Source organism: Cyrtonyx montezumae, unplaced genomic scaffold, assembly GCF_038088225.1.
Source record: "Cyrtonyx montezumae isolate F1298 unplaced genomic scaffold, pur_monq_1.0 scaffold_2, whole genome shotgun sequence".
NCBI classification, from domain to species: Eukaryota; Metazoa; Chordata; class Aves; order Galliformes; family Odontophoridae; genus Cyrtonyx; species Cyrtonyx montezumae.
In genome coordinates, this window is record NW_027071936.1 from 8,854,674 (window position 1) to 8,880,154 (window position 25,481).

The 25,481-nt window shown below is 46.1% G+C and overlaps 2 protein-coding genes across 3 annotated transcripts in view; both read right to left on the minus strand.

The window, feature by feature from the left end:
- MAML3 (mastermind like transcriptional coactivator 3) overlaps positions 1 to 25,481 on the minus strand; it is a 413,710-nt gene that overhangs the window by 58,102 nt on the left and 330,127 nt on the right. The gene's annotated exons all lie outside the window — the stretch shown is intronic.
- On the minus strand, positions 1,748 to 23,838 carry ELF2 (E74 like ETS transcription factor 2). 2 transcript variants are annotated; one of them, XM_065736318.1, is made up of 8 exons: positions 23,648 to 23,838; positions 22,502 to 22,667; positions 10,689 to 10,802; positions 9,605 to 9,778; positions 7,909 to 7,995; positions 4,569 to 4,761; positions 3,814 to 4,167; positions 1,748 to 3,455 (listed from the first exon to the last, which is right to left on the minus strand). In XM_065736318.1, the coding sequence occupies exons 1-8, from the start codon at positions 23,717 to 23,719 to the stop codon at positions 2,828 to 2,830; spliced, it is 1,788 nt and encodes a 595-aa protein (XP_065592390.1). In that variant the 5' UTR covers positions 23,720 to 23,838; the 3' UTR covers positions 1,748 to 2,827. The 2 variants fall into 2 exon arrangements, with proteins under 2 accessions (XP_065592390.1, XP_065592391.1); XM_065736319.1 differs by lacking the exons at positions 22,502 to 22,667; positions 23,648 to 23,838 and adding an exon at positions 15,664 to 15,771.

Below are 25,481 nucleotides of genomic sequence, written 5' to 3' on the forward strand. Positions count from 1 at the left end.
AGCATGAATCCTCATCCTTCCCATGTTTCTCCTTTTGAAAGTCTTTCTTGCTGCCTTCTACACCCAGCTTGTTTCCCTGCTTCAGCTTTGTTTATCCCTTTGTTGATAAACTCTGCTTCCCTGCTTAGAGTACAGAAACAAGTCTTCCAGAAGAAATCTGAAGCCCCCCACATGCTGGCCTGGCTGTACAGAACTATTCCTACACTTCTCACCATTCAGAGGGAAGAATGGGCTTACTGCTAGGACTCTGAGGATAGCTTGGTTTTCAGCTTTAAAAATTAATCTGTAAAAATAAACTTTAGTGCAACTGTTTACTACTGGCCTTCTTTATAACTACTGAAGATTTCTGCTCCAGATTTCTGTTTAAACTGCTCCTCTGGGCACGAAATGCATAAATGGTTATTTAGGCTTTGACTACTGCTTCAAGACTTCCTGAGTCCCTGCTGTGAAGACTTCCCAGAGCACCTTGGTACGAACTGGAGCTTCCTCTTTGGGCACTGGGGTACCCACAAGCTGATGCACTGCTTCTATAGTGACAGATGCAGTACCATCTGTGGATCCCTGTGAAAACAGGGGGAGCTGATGTGCTTGTTTTAGGCCACTCTTGTACACAAGCAGTAACTGTAGAGTAACTCTTGTATCGCACACTCACCCGAGCTTCACCCTACACCCACAGCTTAAGGGCAACTATAAATACAAACCCTATTTAGATACTTACCTCATTCAGGGCGAGGGGAAAAAAGGTTACCTTCTACTTGTGTAGAAGCCAAAATATTAACTATTGAAGATGTCAACGATAACAGCATCAAGAAGTGCAACACATTTCTCCTTCTTCTGTTTCTTCTCACCACTATTTCCTACTTGCCTCTAAGAGACCCTCAGAGAGATCAGCACACTCAAAAGTAGCATGTCTGCTCACTTCCACCTTTTTTTCTTTGCCATGCAGCCTTAGGAAAATGAAAGAATTGCTGGAGGAACAGCAAGCCGCTCACAGAGCTTTAGAAGATTCTGGTTCTCAGAGTCACTTAAGCAAAATGTTTTCTTTGCATTACAGCAAATGGGAATGCACAGGAAGTTATTGGCTGGAGGGCAGTACCTTCCTAAGCTACTCAAGTTACTGCACTCCAGTACTCGTCTGGTTAGCCACAATGGCAGAACACCGAGTATGCTCACCATCCTAAAAAAGCTCAGAGAATGAGACCCCTGTGTATGGGAACTGTTGAATCACGGCCTGAACCACTCATTGATCACCTGAGGCGAGCACTGAGTCAGCTACAGGAGCACAGGTGAAGGCAATGTACCTGTGTGACCAGAAGGGGTGAGCTTGGCTCTACCTCTCCCAGACCCCATTTAAGGGCTGTCTGCCACCAGGGAAGGGTCTCTTTCTGAAGATTGCTCCTTTGGAGTTTTTCCACTGTGAGCATTCCATCTCTTTTTGATTATTCCTTTCCACTGCGATAATCGTCCTAGTTACACATCCTCACTACCATACTATCTGAACTGTTTATTCAGTTAACCACACACCTCTGTCAGAAGTAACTCCCAAAAGCTTCTGAAATACTTCAATGAAACATATTTTGCTGTACTGCATGGGAGGGCAGCCAGCCATGCAGAGTATCAGAGTGCTGGGGAGCTCCAAGTCACACTACCCCAGCTATCTGAGGCTGAAGGCCCGGATGATTTCAGAAAGGCAGAAAGGGAACTGAACAGCTGAAAGGAAAAAATTAAAAACAGAAAGCAGACAAAACAAATTTCATTTCTATATTTCAGTAAAACCTACTTGAATACACTTTGAAACAAGAGTACAACAAAATAGAATATACTTCAAATGTTGAATATACAAACTATTATAGTTCATTCTGAACACTGGTACTTCCCTCTTAACTTCAACTAAAAAAAAAAAATTTACAGGTTTAGAACTACCTGACAAAAGCTCATGCTGGGTGTGACCTTTCAAGTGACAGAGTAGAGCTGAAACTGAAATGTATGCACAGATGTCAAGGCTAAGTGAGAGACACAGGCATGTTACAGCAAAAGGCCGGAGGCCTGCTGCCATTTTGTCCACAATTAAGAAATTTAGACAGACTTTACCTACCATACAAAATATGTTACATGTAATTCTATTACAATACTGTGCTAGGTACAAGGTTTTTAAAAAAATTTGTTTTAATAAAAAAGCTTTAAACAAACAAGCCATTAGCTTATTTCAAGAAAGATAACTGAAAATCAGTCTAAGGCTTTCATTTTAAATCTGCTTAAGCTATGATACAAAAATCCCTCTAGGTCTCTGTCTTCTTTTAGAAGCTCTTCAATCTCCTTTATTTCACATTCTACAATACCTAGTAGCAGAGGTTTTCACTTAGCACCAGTTGAGTACTGTGGGCACACAGTAGTGATTGCTGGTATGCGTATAAAATTCATCAACTTTGCCATTTCTAGAAATGAGACTTTCCTCTCCCCCTGAAAACCAAAAACCAAGGCAAACCTTTCACACAACTCAGTTTTAGTGTTCCAGGTCTTAGTGTACTGTGACAGCGTAGTGAACTGTTTGGTCCCTTTTCAGTCTCTCTACTGTTCCTTCTCCATAGGTTCAGCTGTCTCCTGACTGGAAGAGGCCGTTTCTGTCAGCATAGCAATGTGGTTCCGTTCCCACTGAAACACGGGAGAACAATTTTTCTCCCCAGTAAGTCTCCAACATAACACATATTGTTTAACACTTCCAAACTCTCCTTTTTGACGCGGTGACCGCCTCCACTTCCCTCCCCCATCATGTCAGTTTAATCAAAACAGTAACAGTCTGAAGTCCACGCTGGAAGCAACCTGTTCTTCATTTCTCACACGTTACGATCCCTTCTGTTTTCACTGTTACAGGAAGCGCAATGGCTGAGGGTGTGCTAACCACTACTACGTGAGTTACAGTCTTGCTCCCATCTGCCGTCTTCTCTTCCTGTAAGAGCTGCAGCGTTTTCACTTCGTGTTCTTGTTTTATAGCCACTGGTTCTGATTTAACTTCTGGGCTTTTTATTACAGCACTGATAACCCTGGGAGCAGTCTGGCCGGACGCCTGCTGCGCAGGCACCGATAGTCTCATCACCGGTGTGCCGTGAGCGATGGACACCGGGGTTAGTGCCCTAACAGCCAAGGGCGTCCCAACGATGTTGATGCTTCCTGACCCAGTCAGGCCTGGTTTTGTTTGTACCTGACACTGCGTAAGCTGCGTGGCGGGGATCGTAATGATTTTGGCAGGCTGCATCGTGATTTTGTCTCCGTTCTCAGCAGCGGTTGGCATCACAGTAGGGATTGTCTGGATTACTACCTTTGGAGTTGTTGCCGTTGTTGGACTTGTGTTGGTAATTAACGGCGACCCTGCGTTTACTGACTGCACTGCCACAGTAGAAATTTTCTGTCCCAGAGAGGTCATTACGACAGGCACTTGCATTGCCACACGTACAGTCCTGCAAAATAAAGACGCGTACATTAAACCGTGAGAGCTAAGAACAGGGAGACACGAATCCCAGATCTGCAGATTCCTGATTGGTTCTTCAAAAACAACAACAACCACCTTCTGTCTGTCTAAGAATGTGCAGATTTAGCAGCATCTCTCTCTTCTCTACATAATATGCTTGAGGGCAAGCACACTGACAGGCGGCTCTGTCTCACAAACCACACTTTCACAGTGTTCTATCACATTTCATGGCTGCTCATAAATCAGAGGAGACTTCCAGCATGTAAAGGAATAAAAACAACGCCCCAACCAAAAAACCGCTTCTCATTTATTGGTGAGTGACAAGCCCAAGCCACATCGATACAAACCTGGGAGTTGACGAAGCTGGGACAGTAGTAGTGGTTGTTGAGGGGCGAGATGATGACGTATCATGTGCTGGTGAAGCAATATTCACCACTCTGGTGACTGCTTTTTCTGTTCTGGTACAGCTTAACTGAGACAAGTTTTTTGCTCCACGTGCGGAGGTTGCTGCTTTCAAGAGGTTTTCTGCAGACAAAGACACTCTCTCCAATGACTTTTCATCCGTAGGCATTGACAAGTCTTCACTGCAGGATTCGCTTTTGTCATCATCGATGACAACTATATTTTTTGGCATCTCCTTAAACTGATAAACAAGCCTCTGTCCCTCAACTTTGGCAAGGATTCCTCTTTGATAGTAGTACCTGCAAGAAACGCACAAGTAGTAACCGACCTGGTGACAGATCTTAAAGAAAAGCTCATTCCGTGCTAGCAAATGTGACATAATCACAGCCAAAAATAAAACCTAAGAAGGCATGGTAAGAAGCTGGCAGAGCAGAGCACGCCGGCGTAGCATCTCAGATATCTAGCTTAAAAAATACCTGACCTTTTAAACCTCTGAAAGTAAATTGCAAATTAACTGGTAACAAGAGAAGCAACGGGAACTGCAAAACTGCTGCTTTTTCATCAGCCAAGTCAGCAAGAGGGCAGAAGTTTTCAACACCTCAGAATTTGTACTATTCCTACAGAGTTTGATTTAGACTCGAGGATTTCCAGAGTCGGTTATAAAATTGTTGTAGGAAACTTCAGCAGCTTAAGATTTTACCTCAGAGCTCTTCCCATAGTCTCATAGTTCATGTCAGGTTTGTTTTTGTGTTTTCCCCATAGTTTGGAGACAGCTTTCGAGTCCACAAGCTTAAAGATTCCCTTCTCTCGCTGAGTCCATTTAATATAACGAGGACAAGTATTTTTGTCCTGGAGAAGGTCCAGAAGAAACTCCCATAAGTACGTTGTATTTCCTATAATCAGAAAGCATTTGAACATTAGAAATCCGCTTTCAAGGACAGCAGAAAAAATCTCCATATATAGCTAACTCCAAATGAAATTTTAGGGTTCTACAATTTCCACTGGAGATTGCCCCAAGACAACATTTACAAAAGTGACTGTCAGGAAGGCATGAAACATAACACGGCGGCTGTCTGGACTGTACCTAGGAGAAGGGAAAGAAAAGCAGAAGGAAAAAAAGATCCTTCTCTTTTATCAGTACTGCTGGAGAAGACTGCTAAAGCAACTCAAGAAGAGAAAGCTAAGACAAATCTACAGAAGTAACAGCCTCAGAATGGCTATCTCAACTAATGTGATCGTGCTTCCAAGCCACTAGCAGGTGCCACGGGCAAATTAAAACATACATCACAGGTTTTCTGCAAAAGGATCAGTAACTGTTGAGGTTTAATGGCCCAGCGTAGCACTTGTTATGCCGTGCTACAAACAACAAAAAATATATTAAGGCAGCTTAAAGACCACTCTTGCAGACTCCAGTAAGTTAATTATCTTAGAAAAACCTCACTATGGTTCTCATCTTCTGGATGACCACCTCAGAGACAGAGACTACACGTATTTTACTAAGTGCTCCAATAAACAGCAAGTTCTGCTTCACAGCTGCTGACTCAACACGTTTTCCTTTTTTCTTCAAACTCTTGATGACCTGAATAATGAGCTACACTAACTCAGAGGCAGTTTCTTACATCACTAAGTTCCAGCAATACTACAGGCATGCTGCTATGCATTTAACGCAAAAGCTAACTTTAGAAATGTTTAATAGAATAGCTGTAGAGGGCAATAAGGTCTCCCCTGAGCCTCCTCTTCTCCAGACTGAACAATCCCAGCTCCCTCTGCTGCTCCCTGAAAGACTTGTGCTCCAGACCCCTCACCAGCTTCACTGCCCTTCTCAGGACACGCTCCAGGGCCTCAGTGTCTTTCTTGCAGTGAGGAGCCCAAACCTGAGCACAGCACTCGAGATGTGACCACACCAGTGCCGAGTACAGGGGGACAATTACATCCCTGCTCCTGCTGGCAACACTATTTCTGTTACCAGCCAGGATGCCACTGGCCTTCTTGGCTCCTGGGCACACTGCTGGCTCATGTTCAGCTGAATGTCTACCAATACCCCAGGTCCATTTCTTCCACACAGTCTTCCAGCCACTCTGCCCCAAGCCTGTAGCGTTGCCTGGGGGTGTTGTGGCCAAAGTGCAGGACCTGGCACTTGGTCTTGTTGAATCCACTGGCCTCAACTCAGCGATCCAGCCTGTCTGGATCCCTCCATAGGACCTGCCTACCCCCAGACAGAATGCCCTCATCAACCAAGATACTGAACAGGACAGGGCCTAATACTGAGCCCTGGGGAACACTGCTCAGGTAGTAGTCTCCAGTAGCAGGACTAATGGCCAGGTGTCATTGACACGCTTCAAGGCACCGCATGTATCAACAAACTGTTGCATTCACACCAGCAGCTGTAAGAAAGAATCAAAGCCAGTTCTACTTCCGCCAACCGAAGGAAAAAACTCCTGCAGCATCATGCTATCTGACTAAACCTTAAGAAGAGCACTTAAGCAAAGCAAGTTCATTATCTACAGTTGCTTCACTTCGAACTTCATCCAGAATACGCAGAAGTAGCACCTACATGGATAACAAGTGACCCCTTTCTAGCTGTGCACAACCAGATGTTCTCCTCCTACATGACTTAACTCTGCTAACAGCACTCAGCTCTAAAAATAATTCTTGTTCTTCCAGAAACATGCTATATGTCAAATAGGCTCTATGTGGCAAATCATTTTTTGAAATATATAGTAAAAAAACAAATTCAGTGACAAAATGTTCTGCGGGACTTCAAGTTAACCCTCGTGAGGAAAGAAAACTTATTTCCTGCCAGCTGTGGTGTAAAACACAGAGTGAGATACCTTGTGAGAACAACAAACATAAGCATATCATAAGTGCCATCATATCAAAGAAACTGAGGGGAAAAAAAAGTAGTTACATCTCACACTTCATAAAGCAAACGGCTAAGAAGAGAAATCACCAGTATAGACACAAACAGGAAGGGAGAGAAACACAGCCTCCTTTTTCCAAAGTCACTTCTGCAGCAACGAGGGCAGTTCACAAATACTCTTCAGATAACAGAAAGCTCTAAATAGCAAAATCAGACTTACAAAGAAGGCTAAAATCAAACAAGAGGTACTTTTAAGAACAGCAAAGATCTGCAACAGCAAAAAACAAATGCAGCAACAGTGGAATTTAATTATCTTTTGCACCAGTTTCCATGAGCTAGCATCCACTTTTCCTTAGGCTGTTCACAAGCACAACTCAGGAGCTGTAAGTAGCAGAGAACCTGCTTTCAAACAAATCCTGAAATAACTGCTCTCATGCTGACAAGTGCAGGGTCTTTCAGCTGGTATGCTGCTACTGAATCACTAAATGCTGTTTCTCCTAGCTGTAGCAAAAATCTCCTAACAACTTCCCATGAAGTTAGCTGAGAACAAGATCCTACAGGATCCTGCACCTAAAGGCAGAGCTAAGAGCTGATGCACTGTATCGCAATGCAACAGTAACCTGTGAGAGGGTGCTGAGAGCCTGCCCGACCCCTGGGTGAAAAGCTGGGACTCACCAACCAAGAAAGGACTCATCATGGTGAAAAACAAGAAGAACAATGACTCTTCTGCACACACGCCCTCACTTGAGCAGCAGAGAAACATACCATCATTTGTTTTTACCCTTAAGCCAATTTGCATCTATTAGTCAAGCAGCACACTCCCACCAAAGTCTGTGAATCAATTAAGGAAACCCATTTCCAACCCTCACCATTATGAATGCCCATAAGCTGCTTCTACTTGAGAGCAAGTCCTACAGCAGCAGCTTAACAAATTACACGCCTAGCAGCAAGTTAACACACACCACAAAAGACAGCGTGAGGACATAAACGCAAAGCAAATGAAAATGTGTAGGTCTGTTAATGACACACAGTATGACAGGGCACTAACAGCAGTTAGGCACATCCTTATACCACATCTTGCATTATTAAACTCACCCACCAAGGTTTTCAAGACATCAGTCCTAGCTATGACATAAACACCACATATGAACTACACAATCTTAACAACATAAAATTCTACCTTTGCCTTCTCTAGGTTTCTTCCTTATACCCAGGTCTGGAGACCCATCTGAAATAGTCGACGGCTGGGTCTTGTGTTTCCGGCCAGCTGCACACAACACACATGGGAAAAAAGAAACAGTATTAATAGTATGCAGAATAAAAGCACTTAATAGCTTGATCTGGCTGAAAGAAGCAGTATGTGCTGGTTTGGGGTTTTTTTTTTTATGCTATTTCCTTGCTTCGAGTATGGAGTAATCAACGTTCTTGGATTACTACTACTGCACATCCAATTTAATGCATCATTTGTCTGCTTATTTCACAGGCAGATTTAATCTCATTTTGGATGAGTTACCAGCAGGTGAAGTACGCACCACACATACGAAGTAAATCCAGCACTCCTTCAGCCACATGCCTCTTCTACTCTGCAACCTACCACTCTCCTGCCTGCTTTGTTTCCAATATTCTAGCACGGCGTTGATCAAAGCAACCGTTTTCCTGTAAAATATTACAGACGGAGCCATAAACCCCCACTGCCACACCACACCTGCCCATTAAAAGCTACAGGCAAGCTTCTGCGTGGTGGGCAGCGCCCGGGACGGGACGCAGGTCTCTGGTGGTGCTGGGGCTGCCCTGCCCCTGCAGGGTGCTCCTTTGCCAGGGAAATCCTCACCCTTTTACACGCCAGTGACCTTTCTACGGAGTTAAGGTAGAGGATCATAACCTAGGGCAGCAGACTGTCAACAACCCTGCTGTCACTTTGAGGAAAGCAGCAGCAAGTAACTCTCCTTCCTCAGGAACAACAGCGGTATCTTTCGCTGATAAATAACGCTCAATAAATCCTGAACTCAACAAGCATTAATCACGATGACAGAAGTTATCGTTCTCTTGCTGTATCCGAATGACTTTATGCACTTTCAACTTTCTGAGCACAGCCTGTAACATAATCTGCCCACTAATGACTATGCAGACAGTGAAAAAAAATAAAGGAATGGTTTAAATCCAATATACAGCTATAAGAAAGCACTACCATTATTTTCTTGCCTATGTCATTTAGGGTGGCTACAGCCATCTGTTACATGCATGCGACTTTGTCAAATCTCAGACTCATACACCTCAGCTTTACACTGCTTTACCATGAATTATCCACAAGCCTGTAAGCAGGCTGGCAGACCACATACCATTCACAGCCATCTCATTCAGTAGCTGAATGCTTAGACCTCATCACTATTCCTATTAACACCTCCTCCAAGACTCACCAACGAGACAACCGAGTTACTTCCCTCATCAGACACTGTACTGATTTTGTAAATCGATTCATGCTCTTCTAAGGTAGTAAATTTCCTAACATTCCATTGGAGGATTCCTGAGACCATCCGCTCTCAAATATGAACCTACTTCAGAGAAGCACACCCCCTTCAAGTCCTTCCCAAATCCTTCCTTACCCTTCCTCCTCTCTGTAGACTTCACTTTAACAGGCACAGGACAAACAACAAAATCCTTTTCCTTAATAGTTGGCGAAACTCATTCTCTGGCTGCTTTTGGCTGCTGCCACAGGCCTGATCTCTAAGAACTCACATTTCAGACATGAACCACCCCAATCGCGAGCAGAGAAATCAGCCAACCTAACCTATCTGCATCCCTATCGACCGCACCGCCTGCGGCTGTGTGTGTAAGAAACAAATGCTGAACTTGTTGCGACGAAGAGCCACGCGCACCTTTTCTCTTCTTCATTCGTTCATGGATATCAGGGGATGTTCGAGCAGGAGATGAATCCATTGGTTCAGACTCATCCGCTGGCACCTCCACCTCAGCTTCTGCAATCACATCAGGCCTCATGGCTGCATGGATGAATTCTGGGGTTGACACACAAGGAGGGACCAAAACTTCCACTGAGAAGGGAAAACAGGAGAAAAAAAAAAAGTATGTTATGAAGTTTCTACTTCACTATTCTAGTATCTCTCATATGAAATTGTTTTAGACAAAGCACGTGCAAAAATGTGGCAAGGTTCATTTCCAACAAACTGCTGTGTAGAAAATAAATCCATTCCTAAAACACACACACCTGTGATCACTGTTAGGCATAAGACAATTATATCAAAGCAATGCTCTTTAGATCTAAGTTCAACGTTAAATTCAACTTTAATTGAAGCAAATTAAGAGCTCACTCTCTGATCCTCAGTTAATTAGGGACTAAGGAGCTGGACTGGTTTGCATCCCAAATTGCATTTCCTATTTTACAGCTTCTGGGTTCCAGTCTGACCATGATTTCACCCAGCATATATTAAGTATCATCACAAAGAAGATCCAGTTATAGGAATCATCAACACTGACTTTTGGGTTTTTAAACTGGTAACCATTTACAACATACTGTCTTCAGATATTCTTTCTAAAACAGAAGAACAGATGAAAATCATTTTCCCCTAACTGTTTTAGCAAAGCAAAACATGAGGTTCACAGCATCACAGAACGGCTGAGGTAGGACAGGACAACACCTCTGCTCAAGCAGGGATGCCCAGAGAATGGTGACCATGACATTCAAGTTAGTTACTGAGGATCTCCAAGGGAAGGAACTCCACAACCCCTCTGGGCAACCTGTGCCAGTGCTGCACCAGCAGCACAATAAGAAGTATTTCCTGATGCTTAGGTGGAAAAGTTGACTTTAAACATGCATCTACTCAAGTATGTGTACCCTACAACCTCTCTCAGGTAAATGATATCACCTGGAAGCATGCTTCTTGTTGTTTTAGTGATTAGTGGAAAGAAAAACTGCTCACAGAGCAGAAACCGTAGCTGACATACCAGGACTCCTGGCATTTCTCAGGCAGGTAGGAGACTCCATATGAAGCAAGGCCTCCGCCGCTTCAATTGTCTTATCTGTGCAGTGTACATTGCTTCCGTGAACTGACGCTTCCACTGTAGAAGGATAAAAGTGTTTTGAGACCAGATCAGTCATACAAGTCATAGGATCATAGAATGGTTTGGGTTGGAAGAGACAAGAACATAGAATCAGAGAATTGTTCAGGTTCGAAAAGACCTTCAAGATCAAGTCCAACTGCAACCTAACCATGCTACCTAACAACAACCCACCACTAAATCGTGTCCCTGAGCACCACATCCAAGTGGATTTTAAACACATTCAGGGACAATGACTCAACCACCTCCAAAGGAAGACTATTCCAGGGTTTAACAACACGTTCTGTAAAGAAGTTTGTCCTGATATCTAACCTAAACATCCATCACCAATGAGAAGAGACCAAACCCACTCTCGTTACAACCACCTTTCATGTATTTGAAGACAGCAATAAGGTCTCCCCTCAGCCTCCTCTTCCCCAGACTAAACATCCCCACAGTCACCCCCCATAGGCCATATTCTCCCTGCCCTTCACAAGCCTTGCTGCCCTTCTTTGCACCAGCTCCAGCACCTCAATGTCCTTTCTGTATTGAGGTGCCCCAAACTGAACACAGTACTTGAGCTTGGGCCTCACCAGTGCCAACTAGCAGAGGCCCTAGTCCCGCTCACCACACCATCCCTGATACAAGCCAGGATGTCACTGGTCTTCTCGGCCACCTGGGCACACTGCTGGCTCATATTCAGCCAAATGCCCATCAGCACAGCGAGCTCCATTTCCATCAGGCAGCTTTCCAGCCACTCCTCCCCAAGCCTGTAGGGTTTCCTGGGGTGGTTGTGACCAAAATGCAGGAAAAAACCAACACCTGGCCCTACTGAAACTCACACAGTTTACTACGGCCCACTGATCCAGTCTATCCAGGTCCCTCTGTAGTGCCCTTCTACCCTCTGGCAGATAACATCCCTTCCCAATTCGGTGCTACCCACAGACTTACTGAGGGTACAGCTGATCCCCTCATGAAGATCACTGGTAAAGATATTGAACAGGAGTGGCCCCAGTATCAAGCCCTGAGGTATGACATAGCTTGTGACCGGCTGCCGACTGGATTTAGCTCTCCTGACCACAACTCTTTGGGCCTGACCCAGTGTTTCATCCAGCAGAGTGTATGCCCATCCAAACCATGGGCAGCCAGCTTCCCCAAAAGGATATTGTGAGGGACAGCATCAAAAGCTTTACTGAAACCCAGGTAGACTCCATTGACAGCCTTACCTTCATCCACTAAGCGTGTCACCTTGTCATAGAACAAAATCAGGTTTGTCAAACAGGATCTATCATTCATGAACCCAAGCTGACTGGGCCTTAACACAGGACAGGAAAGGCAGTGGTGTGGCCCTCTATCTCTTTTGAAAAGTTGGTAGCCATCAATCCCAGCACTCCAGCTACGTGAGTCATGCCACCATGTTTCCATGATAGTGACTATATCACAGTTTTCTGACTTCACAATGGCCTCCAGCTCCTCCATGTTTGTTACCCATGCTGCATGCATTAGTGTAAACGCACCTCAGCTGGGCCACCTTTTGAGTGGGAGAAGCCCTAATACCCTCTTGACCATACTCAGGTGTTTCTGTAGTAACCAACCTCACAGCAACCCTTGTGTTCTTCCTACAAAAAGATGCGTTGTCCACCTCCTTCACCAAGACACAGCACTGTGGGATCACCTCGTTCCAACCCCCCTGCTACAGGCAGGGACACCTCCCTCTACAGTAGGCTGCTCAAAGCCCCATCCAGCTTGGCCTTGAACACCTCCAGGCTCAAGTCCATACATATCCCTGCACGACAGTGCTATTCAACCTTGAACACAAAGATCAAGAAGTTGTCGGGTGTCCTCACGCCTTTACACCTTAGTGCCAACAGAAATGCGTAAGGAAGACATGAGACAAGCAACCAGCAGGAACCAATACTGCCACTTCTGACAGTCCTGCTCACCTCACCTCAGATTTTCAGTCTATTTAGATAAGACATATATGCAAATACAAGATTAATTTGCAAAACAGTGATATCCAGTTTCCTAATACTGAAAACATTGGCAAGCTGTGTTTAGCAGGCCTGGGTGGAAAACAAAAGAACCACAAAGGTTCCAACCCTGAGGAGGTGCTCTCAGCAACAGCTGAGGGGTTAAGGTAAAAAACACTTTTCCAAGCTCAGAAAGCTCACAAACAGTAAGTAGTTAAATAAAACTAACATAAAATAACTCCAAGAGAATGCATTTAATCTTGGATACAAGGCAGACTGTTCAGACCCCAGAGCAGCACCGAAACGAAAACAAAGGGAACCCTGCGCTCCACGGACGGGCTGAGCAGCGTCCCAGGCAGCACAGCCACCTGTCCCATGTCACCGCAGCCCAAGGTGCTGGCTCCTGCAGCTCAGCTTGCCATTTAAGGCAATGCAGCCCTGCGGGTGCCCAGGGCTGCAGCCAGAGGGCCGGGCTATCTTTAGCAGCAGCGGGGTCACCTGTCTGCAGCCCCTGCAGACTAAGGGGCACTCAGTGAGCGTTCTCTGTCAGAGCTGTGAGGCACCTATCCTGTTCCAGAGACAAGTGACGGCCGCGTGGTGGAAAGCAGGAAGATACCATTGGTACTACTTCTGCCCCCAAGAAACCCTTCAGATTAGTGCATGGGGGAAAGCTAGCGAATTTCAGTTAAAAGTAGGACTAGAAGCTATGAGCAAACATAGAAGTTTGCAACACCTGGAAAACACAAAACCTGTGGCAGAATGCAGCATCCTACCGAGCCAGCCCAGCTGCCTCAGAGCCTTCTGCCACAGCCCTGCCCAGATGCTATTTAGGGGGCTCTATCTCCTGCAGCAGTAGGTGCCTGATAAGGCTGGCATTCCAGCACAGTGCAACAACAAAAGCTTGCCCTGCAGGCACAGAGAACCGTGCCAAAGGACAAGCTGTTACCTGCTGCACCCCATGTCCCACCAGCCCTTCCCAGTGGCAGCTCAGGGCCGGCCCCAGCCCTGGGGCACCTTGCACCTAACAAGAGCAGCCCTGCAACATCCTACCTGAGTGTTTCTGCTCCCCAAGGGAAGTCTTGGCCACACTCAAGCTGATGACTGTAACAAGCTCTCTCAGGAGCCCTTCTGTACCTCTCCAACACCATGCCAACCTGACCACGGGCAAGGTCAGGGGGAGAGGAGAGCCTCCAACATTCCCAGCTCCCAGGAGCTGTAGGAGGACCTACAGCACTGACACACCGGGAAAAGCATTAATCCACAGCTCAGTGCAAATGATACACAAAAAGTCTTTTGGCCACTGTAAAAACAATGTCCCGTTGACGGAGGACAGCAAGGGCAAGCACTGAGGGACAGGCCCACTAAAAGGGCCAGAGGCTGAGGCTGAGCCAGCAGCCCCGCTTCCCCCATACAGCAACACTGGGAGAACTCCTCACGAGAGGTATGGCAGAGAACTGCAAATTAACCCGAATTTCACCCTGTTGCTTTTACAGAGCAGTATGATGCAAGGGTGCTTTTTTTACACGCTTCACATTAAAACTAAGTTTTCCAGACCGTTTTACAGAAGAAATCTGCTTATAATTAATGTATCTTTCTACCAGAAAAGACAACAGTCCTTGTTTTTTTTTTTTTAAATGGGAACAGAGAATGGCGCCAGCTGACAGCCATCTCCAGAACGCCTCCGGCTCCTCTCCCTTCCCAAACCAATGCCGTGTGCAGCGTACATTCAGGGCTCCAAATAGCTCTTGAAAAAAGCCCAGCTTAGTTGGTAACAAGCCCAACAGGGATGCATCCAAGCTTCACAGCAGAAAGTACCAGCAACACGCGCTTTTGTGAACAGTGTTCCCAAAACAGGTGTAAGCACGTGAATGAATGCACAAGAAAAGCATGACTGCAGTTTTTAAAACGTTGCCTTCCCTTCACCTGCACAAGGTCAGCACGGAGCCGCAACCCCAGGCTTACAATAGCTTATCCCTTAATGCCGCCAGTGCAGCGCTGCGATGAGGGGTTCCCAATTCCAAGCACGGACAGTGGGCAGCAGCGGCCCCGCAGGCATTAATGCGCCGTGCAGAAGCTCACCAGGTTCACGTGCTGCCCCGCGTCAGCGTTAGAAAGAACACTGCCAGAGCAACACCACGAGTAGCGCGCACCGCCAGCCCCATACCTATCCTTCCCTGCCTGCTCGGAGATGCTCTCATGCCGGCCTAAAATCAAGGCCCAGCTTTCCCCTCCCGCAACCAACCACAGCGGTGCACCGCAACGCAGCGGCCCGCGCGCACGGGAAGAGGTGGCGGGCCACGACACGCCGGCGGGGTCGACCACGTGCGCCCAGAGCGGAGCCTCCGCCACTTCCGTGTTTACACTCCGCGCCCCTCCGCGCCGCCGCGCGCCCCGCCAACCCGCGGGAAGCCGCCGCTCCGCCGCTCCACCGCGCGGCCATTGGCGGCGGCCGCGCCCCGCCCCGCCGCCCTCCATTGGGCGCGCTCCGGCCGCCGCCCCCTCCCCCACCCCCCCCGTGCCGAACGCGGGGGGCGCGGGGCCGCTTCCGCCTCGCGGCGCGGGGGGATGGGGTCCGCGGCCGTCCCGGGCCGGGCCGAGCCGAGCCGAGCCGCGCCGCACACGTGGGCCGCCCGCGCCGAGTTTAAAAGGGCGCCTGCACGGGGAGGGGGAGCGCGGGGCCGCGCCGCGCCTCCGGGCCTGCCCGCGCGGCGTGGCGGGAGGCGGCCCGTGCGCTTCCTGGTTGCCACCGGAGCCCCCTTCCCCCCGCCCCACGCCCGCCCGGCACCGCTCCGCGGGTTCCCCGGAGCCGGGCAGGTGTCGCCGCCGCCCGCGCAGCCTGCTTCCCGCCCGCCCGCGGCGCGCTTCCCTCCCCCCCTACCCCGCCCCCCTCCCCTCGTCCCGGCGCGGCTTACCGGCGCGAATGAGGAGGTCGAGCTGGTTGGTGGGCCCCTCGTGCAGGGAGGTCGCCATGTTGACGCTCCCGCCGCGGCTTCGCGCTGCCCGCCGGGTCGCTGCCGCGGGGCGGGCGGGAGGCACGGCCGGGCGGGCGGCGCGGGCACCGCGGCGGCGCTTCCTGCGGGGCGGCGCGGCGCACGCGATCCTTCCGCCGCCGGCCCCAGACAGGAAGTGCCGCGCCGGCACTCGCCGCCGCCGCGGGCGGGGGGAAGCGCCGGGGCCCCGCCGGCAGCGGGGCCGGCACGGAAACTCCGTGCGTTGCCGACCCTCCCTCGATGACGCAGGGGGCAAAGCGGCGCTTTGTGCGCGGAGCCGAGCCTGCCCGCAGCCCGGCGGACGAGGGGAAGTGCCGCAGCTGCGAGCGGCCGCCTCCCGTCCCGGTTTAGCATCCTGCGAGAAGCACGAGGCGGGAGCGTTTTCCGCTCGGAACGAACCGCTGCCGCCGCGCCGTTCAGCACCTCGCGTTCTCCCGTGGGCCCCGCGCTCCCACGGCGCTTTAGGAGTGCTATTTCACGGCCGTGTTTCTGTACGCACTACATGAGGGCTTTTGGCTCAGCCCCCGCGCTCCTCCCGCCGCAGCGGTTCCGCTAGGGGACTCTGCTGCGTGCTGCAGCGGGGCCAGGCCCAAGGACACGGAAAGGCACCGCGCAGCACCCAGCCCCAGCCAGCCCTCCTCGAGGACGAATGCGCTTTCCTCCCGCCCCGAGCCCCGCAGTTCAAGCCGCGTGGCCTGCAGCATTTTATGCTGAACGCTAATGGATTCGTCTCGCTCATCAACCTTACTGTTTCGGGGTGTGGGGAACGCAGTCGATAGGTAGACCTACGCTTCATCCCGTGCCACAAGCACCGCCTGCCAGAAACGGGGGGAAAAGAGAAACCCAACAGCGTTCTATTATTCAGCAAAGCCCACACTGAAACTAAGGCTAATTACACATATGAATTACCACTTATTACATTCACAAGTGATTTCAAGAGCGTTTGTAGCCGACGCACACCTCCAACACTTGAGAGTCTTTGGCAAGATAAGGCACCTGGATAACAGGAATACAATGTAACTGAACTATATCCCCTTACACTTACTTATTCCAATACAGGAGTATCACCTTTTCCTAATAAAAAACAGGAACAACTGTTGACATTAAAGGAAATAAGCTTCACCTTTTCTCTGCTAAAGCCACTGGTTTGCCTTTATGGTGATTATTCCTTAGAAGTGAAAGATGGCCCAAGAGAAAAGTGGGGTGGTATTAATTGCATACAAGGCAGCTGTCGCAGAAATTCAAATTAAGACAAAGGGAAAGGTTTCAGCCGACCTGTAGAAGACAAGGGCTCAGCTACCCAGCTGGGGTAAAGGAAAAGGAAAAGCTACCCAGCATTTCCTTGGGCAGTCCTCAAAACCAGTACGACATCCAGGAACTACAGTGGAATTGCAAGTCTCCTCTCCAGGGCACACTGCTCATGGCCAGCCTGTCCTCCACCATGACTCCCAGGTCCCTCTCCTCAGAGCTCCTCTCCAGCAGCTCAGCCTCCAACCTTTACCAGTGCATACGGTTATTCTTCCCTAGGTGCAAGACTCTACAGGAGCAAGCTCTTGTTAAACCTCATCTGGTTCCTCTCTGCCCAGCTCTGCAGCCTGTCCAGGTCTCGCTGAATGGCAGCACAGCCTGCAGGCGTGTCGGCCAATCCTCCCAACTTCGTATCATCAGCAAACTTGCTGAGGGTGAACTCTATCCCCTTCAAGGTCACTGATGAAGATGTTGAACAGGACCAGGCCCAGCACCGACCCCTGAGGAACACCACTAAGCACAGGACTCCAGCTGGACTCTGCTCCACTGATCACAACCCTCTGAGCTCTGCCAGTCCGCAGTTCTCACTTCACCATCCACTCATCCATTCCACACCTCCTCAACTTTGTTACTGCAATGCTGTGGGAGACATGAAATCAAGGCAGACTACATCCACTGCTCTCCCCCATCCACCCAACCAGTGATGACAGCTTTCTAATGGCAGCTATATCCTTCACCACCCATCACCGATGATGAATGTTGAACCAAAAACACAGACACATATTTAACTATTTTCAGCCACAGAAGATCCTAGTTGTATTCCAGAATGACAAAGCTACACTCAGAAAAGGCAAATTATCATAAAGCAGTTACTAACTCTTGGCAGTGACTGGTTTTGACTTCGCTTGTGTAGGGAGCCAAGGGCAGGCAGCAATCTGTCACTGGGTGGCATTCACAGTCTACATGAACATGCGTGAGCAGAAGCATCAAGAACTGCAAATGGCAACAGAGGAACAACACTCCAATGCCAACCAAACCAGAAAGCCTCGAGTCACTTCAGAATTCCAGGCATGTCTCATTCTGAGTAAACTACATACTATTTTTAAGTAGTTACAGAAAGGCCAGTTTCGTACAGAATCCACAGCAATTCACCACAGAAAATAATGACTGAAAACATACGTTAAATTAGGTTCTGTAACAAAAAAAAAGATGCAATGTTCTTTCTTTCAGCACAGAGCACTGAAAGCAGCAAGGTAGAAATCAAAGCTAGGAAGAACTGAATACCACAACTGTGGGAACCAGGCCACTACTGCTACGTAAAACCATCAACAACAGAGCATCTGCCCCAGCTCTTTCCATTAATATCTCAGAAAAGGAAACACCAGCAAAAATGACACAAAATTTAAGTTGCAGCTGAATCTTGCATTTGAATTAAAAGTGTTGCTGAAAACAGATGTATGCATCTGTAGCAGGAATGCTCCAGGAGTTACACAAAGTAGCACATGCAACCGGAGGGGTATCGTTTCCTTTCATCACCACTAATACTTAGCTAGCAAAAATGCAATGGATTTCTTGGCAGAGTTGAGAACTCACACCAGTGTAGTAGCAACATGGTGTAAAAAAGAGTAATCAACTCACATTCTAAACCCATATATCTAAAGAAATGTGGCTAAAAGAGAAGGTGTCATCCACGTACAAGATCAGCAGATCACATCTGTTGTACTTTCAGCACTGCATAAAGAGTAAATCCAAAGATTAGGTTATCTCATTAACTAACATACACATCCACACTAGGGGTTCTGTGTTTTCTATTGAAACCTCATTTCAGAGAGGCTGCTCCTTTAGGGATGGCAGCTTATGCTGTTACATGAAATCCAAAGGTTTTGCTGAATAAGAGCGAAGGGCCAAACACTGTAAGGATGGATAAGTACTCAGGAAGTGGAAGCAAACAAAATCTGGCTATTATAAACTAATTGTTAAGAAGGCTTATGATACAAACACTTTGAGTGCTCCAATAAACAAAAGTTTAAGATGGTAACTCGCTTCCCAATAGTCTGAAGGGATTACTCCTGAGAGCAATATCACACATAGAAAAAACAAATTTAAATAGTATTTCAGTGTAGGGCTTACACTTTCCCTTTAAAACATTAGTAAGGCTTTGTACTTCCACTGAGAATGTCACTTGAAAAGATTAAAATTCTTGTGTTTAATTTTCCCTAGAAAACTTTTCTAATTGAGCTTACTTCCCCATTTCTAGCACATAGGTAGCATTTTCTTTTCTTGGAACAGGACACAAAAACAGAACTTGAACCAGTCAGTGTTCCTTGATTCTTATGGAAACCTTGTTAGGCTTTACTTTTATAGCCCATGGATTAATTTTTATAGTTAATTGACTAATTATGATCCTTGATTAATGAATCAAGGTAAGGTGAGTGGGAAGGTGGAAAGTGTCCAAAAAGGAGAACAAGATATATATTACCCTCAAGTTAAATAAAAAAATCAGCAGCATTCATAGAATCATGGAACTGTTCATGTAGGAAGGGACCCTTAAAAGGTCCAACTAAGATCATCTAGTCCAACTTCCCTGCAATGAACAGGGACACCTACAGCTAGGTCAGGTTGCTCAGAGCTTGGTCCAGCCTGACTTAGAATGTCTGGAGGGACAAGGTTTCCACCTCTCTAAGCAACCTGTTCCAGTGCCTCACCACCCTCACTGTACAAGCCTTTTTCCTCACACCCAACCTATATCTGATCTCTTTATGTATTTCCCTTGCCTTGTCACCACAGACCACGCTAAAGAGTCTTTCTTCTTTCCTGTAGCTCCCCTTCAGATACTGACAGGCTGCTATCAGGTCACCACGGAGCCTTCTCTTCTTAAGGCTGAAGAGCCCCTGCTCTCATAGGAGAGCCTGTTCTCATAGGAGAAGTGTTCCACCCCTTATATTATTTTTGTGGGCCTTCTCTGGATGTGCTCCAACAGATCTACGCCTCTTCTGTGCCAAGAACTCTACATCTGGACACACTGCTCTAGGTAAGGGCTCACCAGTGCAGAGCAGAGGGGTAAGATCACCTCCCCTCATCCTGGTGGCCAACCTGGATGCAGCCCAGGATAGGATTGGCTTTCTAGGCTGCAAAGACACACTGCTGGCTCATGTGCAGCTCTTAATATTGGTATATCTTCTTCACTTGTTTCTCTGTTTTAGCCTGCTTTCTAATAAACACCTGCTATAGCACCTTTTACCATGTCTCCAACATCAAGATGCTTCCCATCAAAGGCCTTTAATGATGAAAATGGAAATTTGCAATCTACACTCCTGCACTTCACTGCTTGCAATGGCACATTACTCAAGGGAATGCTTTCCAGGGCCTTTATAGGTTCATAGGTACATTAGGTTGGAAAGGACCTACAAGATCATCTAGTCCAACCATCCTTCTATCACCATCCCTACCCACTGAACTACTAAATCAAATCCCTTAGCACCTCATCTAAACGCTTCTTGAACAGCGCTAGGGATGGTGCCTCACCCACCTCCCTAGGCAGGCCATTCCAGTGCCTGACCACTCTTTCAGAGAAAAAATGTTTCCTCAGGTCTAATCTAAATCTTCCCCGGCGCAACTCATGGCCATTCTCACTCCTCCTAGCATCTAATTGCAAGAATAACTTTATCTGTTGAAAGGTTCTACGATCTGTTCTGTTCTTTGTTATATTTCCTGCCCTTCTAAACAGCAGCTTAGAAGAAAGATTCCTAGAGAAGAACTGTGAGTTTTTAATTGTCACTTCTACCAATCTACTGTGGCCAAATAATACTTAAAGACATAGACAGCCCACTTGCAATAGCTCTAAGAGTGCTGTTCCGTTAGTCATTAAGCTACCAAAATCTTACAAGAAACAGGATACTTGATGTTCAAAAAGCAACACTCCTTAATGCAGAAGGTATCAAAATGTGAGCACTTAAAAGCTTTCAAATACAGGTTTAATTTAAAAAACTCTCCTTCTTGTAAAGAGCACTCACCTCCCACTTACCTTCATCTTACAAGTTTTTTTACTGTATTGAAAGATAACTTCTAAAAAAGGCACGTTTCATACCTTTCCTTTACATTAATTTAACTTATAATTAGTATATTCAATTCAAATCACATTTCATTCAACTGGAAGTATTCCAAGACCTCAACAAATAGTTCATACATATCTTACAAAGTCAATGCATGTGATTTTTGATGCAGCGCCACACAAGATTAACATTCCCATCCCAAAAACGTCTGAACCAATTGCATCCACTGTTTAGGAAGGAAGTGGAATTTAAACCTACTTGATCTGAAGGAAATGCACACAAATATACTGCACTAAGTTAAGTGACTATGAGAAGAGTTGGCCAGCTGTGTTTTCCCTGTGTGACATCATGAATTCATCTCTGAGTTAGGCAGCCCAAGGATATGTATACAAGCTAGCCACGTTCCACTCAAGGGGTTTAGTACAGAGTGCCCAAGAGGATCTTTCCTCCCTTTGTTTGCAGTTCCCTGTTCCAGCACTGTCACATCAACATGCTAATCCTAGCAAAAATAGTAAACATTTTAGGGCTTCTCTGCTATTTGTCCTTGCAAAATAAGCATAGGGAAATGTTTTGCTAAGTTGTATGAGTATGAGTAGCCCAAGAAAGCAGACAGGGTGGGTGACAGCCACTGCAGCACAGCAGCAGCCTGACAATCACATGTCATCAGGCTCTCACAGCACAACTTTCGCTTCTTCAGACACTTCAAAAAGTCATTGGTCCTCCTCAGAAAGCCCAAAGCTCTCAAGCGTGTGCGTTGGAGAAAGGCCCACAGGTCAGGTATTGTAACACCAAAGCTCTACTTCTTCCTTCATTCATAACTTGTTATTTAACCACATAGCTTGAGTTCATTTCAGTCCACTAGGCTTTTTGCCCAGTACAGGACAGACCAATTCCATTCCCCTCAGCTATGCACTCCTGCTGCTAAACCAGCAATACAACTGCTTTCAGACCAAAAAGGTACGGAAGCAAAGGACAGAGTGTAGAGCTCAGGGGGGGGGAAGGAGTTTGAAGATAGGCAGAGTGGAACAGCACAGTCCACGCTGCCAGCTGTTCTGCAATTATTTGGCTCGGACACACTGCAGAACTAAATTCTAACCGGGTTCTTAGCTCAGCTGATTTTTAAGAATTCAAGGTAAGTTGTCTAGTTAACCCCCTGCATAAATAGGTAACAAACATATAAACGGAGTTTACCCTACTTTATGAGGGCACACAGTGCTAGGATACAGCATCCTACACCTGAGGGGACATTTTTACCTGTCAAATCCCAGTCTTGCTGCCACTGAAGCCAAGTACAATAAATTTCAGTGCTAAGAGATCTGATCCCAGGTCAGGAACTCTTACCCTGGGGGTAAATGTGAGGTCACATTCCTCAGGGACTTCTAAAAAGTAAGAAAATCTACTAAAAAAAATTAAAAAAAGGAAAGAAAGCAAGAAAGAAAAGAAAATATAAATTAGTCTACCTGTTTCCACAGTTTCAGTCTCAATTTCTTGTTCCTCTGCTACATCTTGCATCAGATAAGTCTCGTCATCATAAACCAGGACCTGAGCAGCATAACCCTGTTCTAGTCTGGCACTAGGAACTGGCTCCACAATCACAGCTGGGAATTCAGAGACTGGCTCATTTTCCTATAGAAAGGAAAACAAACAAACAAACAAACAAAAAGAAAAAAAAAAACCCTCTAAATACTGCACTGTTAAACTCTATAACAGTGTTTTCCTCTCATGCTTTTACAGGTTTTTTTTGAATAGTTATAACCATTTTGAAGATTTTTAAAGGAAATTTTCTTCTAAAGGAAGAGACTGAAAAAACAAAGTAGAGCTTATTGTTCACCCAAGGGATACTCCTGAATCTCAAAGGTCTTTTTTACTGACTCTAAGCCCTTAAAGTTACCTGATGCATTAAATCTTAAGATACTGGAAAAGACCAACCTTTTAAGTTACTCAGTTTTACAAAGCGTTTCTTCTCCCTCTGCTCCATAAGAAAGGCAATCAAGCCTTTGTGCATATACTGGCAACATACTTTTGTCTGACCTATATCTTATGAACATTCATGTTTTGGATTAAGCATGTAAGCTGCCATAAAAGAACTAGCTAATTTGAAGCCCACATGCCTATCCCTCTTTGTTTAAGGATCAAAATATCTGTAACAGTATATTTAATCAGTTCAAGTATTGCAGGAGCGGAACCCTGCCAGCTGCACTATTTACTGCATCCTACAGGACAGCAGAACACTTTTGTTGTGGGTTTTGTTTTTGCTTTTAAAAATGCAAAACACATGCAAATACAATGCTTGAAAAAGGTCCTTCTATTGTTTTGCTCAGCTGATCCTACCCCAAGGCACACCTGAGATCTTTTGTTTAAAGAGATGCTTAGTATGTAATTCCATTCTGGAAGCTCAGTCTGCAATTGCACCGCAGACTTCAAAGCTTCCTACTTCCACTTTTCTGCAATAATACAAATATTTAGTAAGAGATCCTTGAAAAGCAGTCCGCTCTGTAAACACTAGAGAGTGGACTTCACACACAACTTTACAGCAGCTTTTTCTTTCGAATTAGGATAGAAAGTATAAAGAGTGTTAGTAAACAGATTCTGCTCATTTGTCTAACCTCGTGATTTTTCATTCCATTGCTGTCGAACTCCAGGCCAGGGCCTCCAGTGTCAATCACTGCTGATGTCATGGTGCATCCCCTGAAGAGGCTTTGAGAGCTGCTATCTATCCCAAAGACTATAATGCTGACAGGCTGAGGTTATCAAAGGTTTACATTCACAATCCACTTCTGTTAAACAGCTAGGCGAGGGTGGCTGAAATACAAAACAATTTCAAGTTATTTGCACAGCTGACATTCAAAAGACTTTCACCATTTAAGAAAGTTACTGCATGCTGCATCTCTACATCAAGGAAGGGCATTGGTAAAGACAGCACTGACCTTGCTGAAGTTAACGAAGAACACTGCCATACAGAAGAGTCCAAGCTTACTTGTCAGATTTTCAGACTAAGTTTTTATTAATAGATAATAAATAACAATGATGGATTTCTCACCGATGTCAAACATCAACAAAGTTACAGAGGTACAGATACATACAACTCATGCAATTCAAGCCAGCGTGGCTTTTCTAGAACTACTGTTTCCCTATTAAGTTAGGATATATATTATTTTTAATGACACTTCCTGTTACTGTGTTGGTTTCTCAGTCATTTCATAAAGCTATCATTTCATTATAACACTTTCAACCATACTGCCTTTTTATAGCACTGCATAATAATACACATCCCATCAATAGACATCTCATTTCTCATCTATGGTTATTTTAAAGAGCACTGTAGCAGCACTTTTTCCTTTTCCTATAGTGGAAATTGGGAAGAGTCTGAGGAAAGTAGTTTCACATGTTAACACTCTTAAGTTGGGTAAATCACAGGCTCGTTGAGCTTGCAGAGATGCACAACCTCCACCGTCATCAATTTCTTCTGACTAGACTGAGCAGCAGAGCTTTGTTTCTCAACAACTGACATACATTTATTCTAAGTATTACTGCTTATCTCCTGGGTTGGTTTTTTTTGTTTGTTTTTTTCTCCAAGAGGCAGATAAACCCTGGGCTGTGAGCAGCAGTTCACTACTGCAAGTTTCCACCTAAGAAGTTTAGCTCCTTAGCTGTACAAGAGGAAGCACATATTCCACATCAGACATAAGAAACCGATCTGATATCTATTACCCTTGCAGCTAACTCCACTGAGATCAATACACTAGAGCAGGCTGGATGGGGCCCTGGGCAACCTGGTCTGGTACCAAATAGGGAGGCAGTGGTAGGGGGTTGGGACTCAATGATCCTTGGGATCTCTTCCAACCCAAGCCATTCTATGATGCTATGATCGTAACACAACACAAAGTCCAACAAAGACAAAAAAAAATACCACAAACAAAAGGAAAATAAAAAACAATTCTCCCGGAAACAGACTTCTCTTCTACTTCTCTACGTACATCTATATACATTAGAAGTACTGCCAAGCACAATCATAACCCTAAAGAGGAGTCCAAGGAATTTGTTTCAATTTATTTCAATTTGGATGCACAGGCTCCAACCAATGCCAAACCCCAACGTTATTCCTGCAATTCGGGAATAATGCACTGATACAAAAGCAGAGTGAGCTTCAGGCAGCACCTCTGCATAGCCGTGGTACATCACAAAGTGAAACTGGTCCTCATGCTGCATAGTAATACAGATCAATACTCATATACTAGACCACAAGTCCTGTATGGTCATGTTGAATCTAGGATAATCCCACACAGGTGGCTAAACAGCTGCCACGCTGCAGCAATAGAGAACACTTCATGTGGTACACTAGACCAGATTATGTCCAAAAAATCCCTCAGAAAAGACCTATTTCTTTGTCTCCTAGGATAGAAGTGTAGATGACTGCTGCGCTGATTTCCGTCTACATGA